This window comes from Lithobates pipiens, unplaced genomic scaffold, assembly GCF_037356315.1.
Source record: "Lithobates pipiens isolate NorthernLeopardFrog02 unplaced genomic scaffold, aLitPip1_a1.2 Scaffold_10, whole genome shotgun sequence".
Lineage (NCBI taxonomy): Eukaryota > Metazoa > Chordata > Amphibia > Anura > Ranidae > Lithobates > Lithobates pipiens.
In genome coordinates this window covers 210,740,303-210,748,818 of record NW_027507686.1, presented here as the reverse complement: position 1 = coordinate 210,748,818, position 8,516 = coordinate 210,740,303, and the positions used below count along the sequence as shown (strand labels likewise).

At 39.3% G+C, this 8,516-nt stretch overlaps 1 protein-coding gene across 4 annotated transcripts in view; it reads right to left on the bottom strand.

Annotated features, from left to right (window-relative positions):
* Window positions 1-1,232: 1,232 nt before the first annotated feature.
* The window catches only part of KIAA1549L (KIAA1549 like), a 282,999-nt gene continuing 275,715 nt past the window's right edge, over window positions 1,233-8,516 (bottom strand). For all 4 annotated transcript variants that reach the window (XM_077460909.1, XM_077460906.1, XM_077460908.1 and 1 more), the window contains one exon: window positions 1,233-6,643. In XM_077460909.1, the coding sequence (XP_077317035.1) occupies window positions 6,362-6,643 (282 nt within the window). In that variant the 3' untranslated portion in view covers window positions 1,233-6,361. The remainder of the gene's footprint in view (window positions 6,644-8,516) is intronic.

The following is an 8,516-nucleotide window of genomic DNA, read 5'->3' as shown; positions in this document are numbered from 1 at the left end:
TACAGGTAGCTGGAAGCTTGATATGGTATATAAATATGCTTAGCTGTAATAAATAAAATACGAAGATAGGTGCAAGCAAACTTATTATGGTAAAAATTTTACCATGCTGTTAACATGCTGATATATTGTATTCACAGATCGTTTCATTGTGATTAAAGCAGAATCCGTAGTCTTTTTAATGTCTTTAAGATGTATAAATTAAAAATATTGGTTAATTGTAAGTTCATTTTTCAGTGTGGGTCATTGCGTCAAAAAACTTCTAGGTATCATTTGTAATTTTATATGTACACGAGTGAACACATGTAGCAGTGCATAATGTTTTGCTTTTGTAATCGTCTGAGCTTACTGAACGTCTACCAGACAGGGTCTGTCTGATTTAAAACAGCAGGTTTCTGTTTAAGAGGTAGTCTCTGATGATATGAAACACCATGAATGATATGAAAGGCCATGCGATCTAGGCTGCTTAGAATTTAGCTTGCATGACAGAACTTGGGAACAGAAACTATTTTTAATGGACAATTAAAGGTTTTTAATAAATCAAATTATGTTTGGTAATAACGTCCCGTGTTTTGCTGATTCACATGGAGATGGTAGGCCCATTCTAATTATGTAAAATATGTCCAGCTAGAGGTAGAACACCCAAGTAATTGGTAAGTTTCCTAAATGTTTTTCATTAATATCTGTAAGCACCTCATCAATCCCCCTTCTTCCTCTTCACTCCATTTTAATTAGTTTAACCTCTTACCACCCACGTAACGCATATGTACAGTGGAAAAATACAGTGGCTTTAATATCCATACATTGCACATGTGTGACCATGGATGGCCAAGGTATTTGTGATAAGAGCATGTTCACTGCACGCTCCCAGCACAGTGACTGAGATGTCACAGACAGCTTTGGTCTCTAGTAATAATCAGGAGCCAGCGGTACCATCTCCTGATCATGTGACCCAAAAATAAAAAAAATGTAGGTGCCACCCAGGCAGAGAGAGGTAAAGTCCAACTAGACCGCTGTGAGTACAGGCATGAACAGGGAGCTCATCCTAGCTTCAGGCTGCAACAATGTCAGAGGAAAAAATCCATGAACAGCACATCATGAAGCAGACCCATGTGCATGATGTGAGATGAATGGCAGCCTCAGCCCGGACTCCAGCCAGACCACACCCCCAGGGGGCCCAGGGGCGTGGCCTGGCTGGAATCCGGGCTGAGGCTGCCATTCCTCTAACTTCTTGCACGTGGGTCTGCTTCATGATGTACTGCTTATGGATCTTTTCCTCTGACATTTCTGATCATATGTCCACTGTGACAACCAATCACAGTGGGCATGTGATTGGACAGTCCTTCCTGCCTCTTGGGTGTAAAGACTTTGTTAAAGGGATGCTGTGGTATGCCTGGAAGGGGACAGACAGCTTGTCTCAAAATTTACAAATATCGGAAAAAATATTTTAAAGAAACTGTTGCTGTTTTTGCTCTTTTGGTTCAGCAATAGAACTATACAACTAAAGGGAAAAGCAAGGGGTTCACGTAAATTCCCATCAACCCCCTTTAAAATACTTGCTTTTAAACACCACTTCTTTCAGCCATATGAAGGAAAGATAAATATCTAGTACTTCCATATATGGGAATGCACGTGATTTTTCTTTCCAAGGTGTAGAACTGTGTGGTTGACAGTCCAATCACTAGACACTAATGCTGTCGTAAGGGGGTGGGAGAAAGCCCATAGCTCTGCCCAAGCAGAGCAACTTAGGCAAAAGTATCAGTGAGGGAGTAAAGAGAAGGTACAGTAAGTATGAACATCTTGGGAAATAAACCTTAGCAGGTATAGTCAAAACTGTTTTACTTTAGATAAAATAGAGATGCATTAACACCCATAATTTTTTTTATTTTACTGTCTTTGTCCGTTGGGAGGATTTTCTTTACTTTCTTGACTAGAAGGCTCAACAGGAAGTGAAAAGAAAGCTCTACAAAGCGTGCTGAAAATTTCTCTTAGCCCTTGTACACACGGTCGGACATTCCGACAACAAAATCTGTTGGATTTTGTCCAACGGATTTTGTCCAAAACTGGTGTTGCATACACACAGTCGGACAAAGTTGTCGGAAAATCCGATCGTTCGTAACATGATGACATTATTACGTTACGACGGGACTACGTTCAGGCTAGTAGCCAATAGCTTTGGTCTAGGAATTTGATCTGAGCATGCGTGGCATTTTGTCCAATCAGAATTCTCTACAAACTTTGTCCGATGGGATCATGTTGTTGGAAAATTTTTATATCCAGCTCTCAAACTTTGTTGGTCGGACATTCTGACGGAAAAAGTCCGATGAAGCCCACACATGGTCAGATTATGCGACAACACGGTCCGATCGGACATTTTCTGTCGGAATGTCCGACCGTGTGAACAAGGGCTAAGACAATTTTCACCAGATGTCCCCACTGGAAAATGTACCCTCATCTTCTGTTCTGGTGGCAACTGTAAAATTTTTGATTTTCCATAACTTTATGTCTGACAATGGCCACTGGGACATGTAAAAAGGGTTTGTTTGTTTCTGCAATACCCAGCAGAAACAATTACAGCAATCAAAATATGACTGCCGGAATCAGTTGCTGATGAATAGCGGGCAAATCCACAATATTGTCAAAAAAAAAAGCACCAAATACATTTACTATGGTGTGCACAATTATTGTTATTTTGTTTCATTTTGAAGCCATGATGAAGGGGGCAGAGCTTCAGCTCCAGCAAAGTGTTGGCTTTGTAAACAGTCTGCCCTTAGAATAAACTTGCACCTGGACAGAAATATACCACAGTGTGGCATTTCAATGTTAGATTTACTCATCCCTATCACAAAGATGATGGTGGAAATCTTTTGGTGCGTATAAGTTGCCACCCAAAATTCTGATTCTTTGCATTTACACCACTGCCATACTATAAGATAAGAATAATATAAAAATAAAAATAGAGTTGGGGTTGCTATAAGTCCATTTTCCCAAGGGGTTCCTACCCTTCGCTACTCAATCTGAACAGTAAAAAAAAAAAAAAAAAGTATTAGCTATACATGCACTTTAGAGTCAACCTGTTGCTTTGACCCGATGATATGGATTTGGTTGCTTTAAGCTTTTTGTTAGCTGCAGCTTATTGCCTGGTAGGTTTTGCTATTATACATACAAAATAATGCAACATTTTCAAGCAGTAGGGAGACCTGCCTTGTAAGTGGATTTTGGCACTCAAAAATTATTTTATTTTTTTAAGACTACTGCAACACATTGATACAAGGGACATATTCCATTTAAATGTGATAAAATATATTATTTTTGTTAACAATGTACAGAACTCACATCGTTTTTTGAGCATGCACTTACTATAGATGGCCAAACTGTAGAGTTCATCCATATGGTCCTGGGTATCAGGTTCCATTGTATAGAATGTATCCCGATTAATGAAATGCTTCTTTACCATGGGGAAAGATATCTTCAATAAAAGTACGCACTGTATTTACATCTTAAATTAACACACAAAGCAGATTACATAATAGAGCTCTATCTTCGAACATTCCTAGGTTGAAAAAAGAGACTTTTTATTAGTTTTCTCTTCCAGTTAGACTAAGAATTACCCCTTTCGTTCTCTTTTTCTGGCTTAGTATTAATTCTTACTAAAGAATAGCGCACTTAGGCAGACAGAGACTTGATTGTATGGATGACTAGAGATCAGGTTCTAAGCCAAATGTACTCAACGTTCTCAGTTTACCAGCTTCAGCGTAGCTCCAGTCTAAAAACAAACCCTTTCAATATTGAGTGGATGGGAAGCTTATTAAAGTCATCTTTACTCTCGGGTCTATGACATTCTGTAGCACCAAATTTATTTTTGGAATTTCGACTTTATGGTTCATTTTTAATATTCAGTATGTGGAAAAGTTTACAATTGATATTTACTTTACTTTACATTAGTTTGCGTTAAATATTTTGCAAACTAATGTCAGTGACAAATCAGTTTTTTTTAAAGCTGACCTTGCTGTAAAATGTAAATTTTGCTTACACTACCCGGGCCCACTCCCCCACAAATCGACTATTAGGTGTACATTTTATTCCTTCAAAGAAGAGGGAAGTCATATATTTCCTTTACACCCCATTCCTTTCTGGCCTCGACACGAAGGTGAGGATGTCACAGTCCTTCAGGCTAGATCGTGGAGAATATGGACTATAGAACAGCCAATATCTCAGGAGAAGATGCTTTTGCAGTGGTATAGATGTCTTCTCATATTTTGCCAGGAATTTTCCTGGAAGGACAATGACATCACACCCAAAAATATGGAAGACAAGAGTAAAGCTGGCTATAGATTGTTTTTGTTCAATCGGCCAGCGAGCTGATTGAACAAAACCAAACAGATCCCCCCATCCATAGAAGCAAGGTGGGTGTAGCAATCCTCCCTGCTGTGATCCTGTATTCTGACATTTGGGACTCCTTTGATTGGCTGCATCATTGATCAGAGAAACATTTTCCAACAAACCCATTTGTGAGAAGTCGATCAGTAGATCAACTTCTCATAAGCAGGAATGGCCATAGATGGATTGAAATTCAGCCAGTCCCTACCGAACCGGCTGAATTTTGATCCATCTATGGCAACACAAAGTGTAAACTAGACTTTACAGCCTCAAAATAATCATCCCACCTCACCACCCTTCCTCCCCTGTGCTGCACTATTAGCGCTTTTTTCTGTTGTAGTTTATTTACCCTCTTTTTTAAAGAAACGTTTTCAGGCCGCCACACATGCATGTCATTCACCTAGGCACATGACATGCACTGTCCAGCCTGTGCCTTGTGGGATATGCATGTCACATATCCCAGGAGGCATATCCCGTCATTCAGTAAAGAGTGCGGGGCGGGCCTAGCAGCACAGCATCGGGAGCCCCTCCCCCCGGCTAAACTTGGAAGAGTTGGCAGCCTCTCAATGATGTCACCCAAAAACATGGCGGCGCAGGACAGAGCAATGGCAGAACAGTAGAGGATCTAAGAAGGAAAATACTGGATTTGTTGGGCGGGTAAGTATCTGGAATGTCACCACCTGTTAACCAGGATTTTTTTTTTTAAATGGGGGGGTTCACTTTAATGTTTTGCATTAACAGGTGCTAAAAGGATTGATTTGTCAAGGGCAAAAAGTTTAGCTATTTTATACTGTTTTTTTTATCTCCTTTGGATCATTCATGCTTTTATTTATTTCCCCGTGCACCAAGACAGGGAATGTAGGGAATGGGGGGGGGGGGGTCACCAGGAAATGAAGGGAAATGAGAATTAAAAATCTGTCAGAGGGTCTAAACATTCCATGCTTTAATAATAATAAGAAAACATTTATTTATTGTCTCTGACCCTAATGGAAACATTTCTGATTACTTCCTGAACCGATGACATACTTTTTTTTATATATAACACAGGGAATGATTGAAACAGGTAATTGTTTTCCCTTTGTGTCTCATTTGAGAAATTGCCCATCTCTTTCTGTCTTGCAGACCCAATGGGAAGGGAGAAAAAAATCCCCTCTTAGAAAGTTGTCTCCTAGCACAAGAATCCTAGAACAAGCATTCTCATTGGAAGCTTTCCCCTCTACTGCTGTTCTGGTGGCACCTCCAAATGTTGGATGTTCCCAGTGATGGCAGCTGGGCGATACTCAGAGGGAGTTCCCAGATGGTTACAACAGCAGACCATGCCTGTGTACTGAAACACATTGTACTTGTAGTCTCCATTGGAAGCATGTGTGACACGTTGACAAAGCAGGTGTACAATTGGGAATCAAGAACCCTTTAAAAGGAAATGCCTGAACAAGAACCTTCATGGCAGGATTACCAGGTAATTTAATAAAGGATGCAGATTTTAAAATATTGAAAAAAAACTTTAGATATATTATCAACATGGTAGGGCTTATATGAGATTTTACATATACTATAACATTCATACTATATGGTTCTGTTAAAAAAGGTTTTGTTTTTTCCTTTGGATCCCCAAAAAATCATAAAGGGAATCGTAGAAAAATGGCACACTGACATTTGGAGCCAACAAAAGCATTGAGCATCTCCGCACTAGGTAATCTATTAGATATTATGTATCTGAAAATACCGTCCATTGGTTATCAATGCTGTTGCTTTTTTATATACAAAAAAAAATGTAATGAATCAATCAATTTGGTAAAAAACAAAACAAAAAAAATGCCTTTATATTTTAAATATATAAATAAAAACAACTGCATATCAGTAACAGGTCACTTTTTGTCTTTTATACATAAAAATAGCATATAATCCCCATGTGAGTCCAGATTTCTATAGGCACTGTTACCATCGCTCAACAACAAAGGATGCGCTACATCCATGGTTTCCTTCACACCTGGAACTCAAACATATCCGTCTGTTTTTTTGCCAGCTTGGCAACTTCTTCTCTTATGGCTTTTACCAAAGCAGCTGTGGATAAATTGGTGATTGAGGCGTCTGGAGTGTCGGTATCGGCCAGACTTTGTTGAGAAGCTCCGATTGATGCTCCAGCAGCATGGTCCAAGCTCGGGTGTAGGTTGACAGATTGGCCAAACTGCCTAGGGAGACGGGAAGGAGAGTTCTGAGGGTATCTTGACCTCGGATAAGCCTCAATGTAACCAGGAAGGGGAGCCTGTGCAGTGACAAATAGCAGTTCATGTAATTAGGAATTAAGTTTGGAGGGTGAACTAAATTGTAACTATGGTCAAAAGCAAAAATGATAGATATAAAGCAGTCTATTAATACCATTACCAGTGCATTACTAGTCCCCTGTAATGTAATTTATGAACTAAAAAGGGGGAGTTTGGGACTTTAAATGAGACATATGGGTCTCTCCATCCCTAGATCTGCGAAAAGAAAGGGGGGGGGGTGGGACTTTAAATGAGGTGAGTACACATGGCTAAAAGATGAGTAGACATCCAAAACATGTTTTTATTGGTGAAACAAGGAACATAGCAAAATTACATGATACATGCAGCAATGAATAAAATTGTCAATCACATATTACAGACCATATAAAGAAACAAACATTGGTAGCAACCAGTCATCCACTGCGTGGTATGGAACGAATCCCGGATGTAGTAAAAACACTTAAAATTACATGGTAGATGGAGAACTCAAGATAATGAATTGAGTAGGGGTGTCTGCATGAGAATAATTGCATCCAAATTATCCCAACGCATTTCATGGATAATACCACTCTTCAGGGGCAGGTGCACGCAAATCTAAAAAAAAAAGAGTAGACAAGTATGATCCAATGTTGTACCCCTCAACAGGGAGCATATGTACAAAAAGAAAGGGAGAGGGTTACCCATTCCTATGAGTACTTACTTCGTAATAAGTCTGGAAAATGGGGGACGAGGAGTCAGAGGCTGTCCAAATTGTCTGTATTGGGAGCTGTGGAAGGGACCCGCAGGTGCATAAACATGATCCCCAAGAAAACAAAGGACCATTTTCCAGACTTATTACGATGTAAGTACTCATAGGGATGAGTAACCCTTTCCCTTTCTTCTTGTACATATCCTCCCCGTTGAGGGGTACAAAATTGGATTATACTGGTCTACTCATGTTTTGTGTTTTATAGATTTGCGTGCACCTGCCCCTGAAGAGTGGTATCATCCACAAAACGCGTTGGGCTAATTTGGATGCAATTATTCTCATGCAGACGCCCCTACTCAATACATTATCTTGAGTTCTCCAACTATCATGTTGTAATTTTAAGTGTTTTTACTACATCCAGGATTCATTCCATACCACACAGCGGTTGGCTGGTTGTTACTAAGGTTTGTTTCTTTATATGGTCTGTAATATGCGATTGACAATTTTATTCGTTGCTGCATGTATCATGTCATTTTTCCATGTTTCTACTAATCTTCTAGCCATGTGTACTCACCTCATTTAAAGTCCCACCCCCCCCCCCACCTTTTCTTTTCGTAATATAATTTATTACCTGTGGATCCAGTCACTTGATCCACTGATTTTTCACTTCCTGTAATAAGGTGACAACATTGCTCACTCTGAAGAAAAATGAATGTAGTTGTCACACTATATACAAGGTAGTCTTAGGGGTCTACCCATAAAACTGTTGCTATGCAAATGCCACAGTCCTTGCAAACAATCCCTTTATTGTGTCTAATGTCTGTATTTCTATGATCATTAGCTCGATCTAGTGGCCATAATGCTGTATTTTTCTGATTGATGTATTTCAGGGAAATGCCACATGATGGCCATAAGATGGAGCTGGTGATTATAGGAAATACACATATACATTATTAAATACATTACGGGGATTATATATGACAGCTGTAATGTCTTCTAGACAAACATTGAGTAAGCAAAAAATAAATAAAATAAAAACAAATTAAAACTTAAAGTGGTTGTAAACCTCAGACATGAAATATGGACAAAGCATATCCCTCTATACTGTGTACTTGTCTCATTTAAGAGCACTAAGTGTCATTTTTGACAAGTTTTCCTGGCACAAAGAGAAAAAATGTGATGGGGAG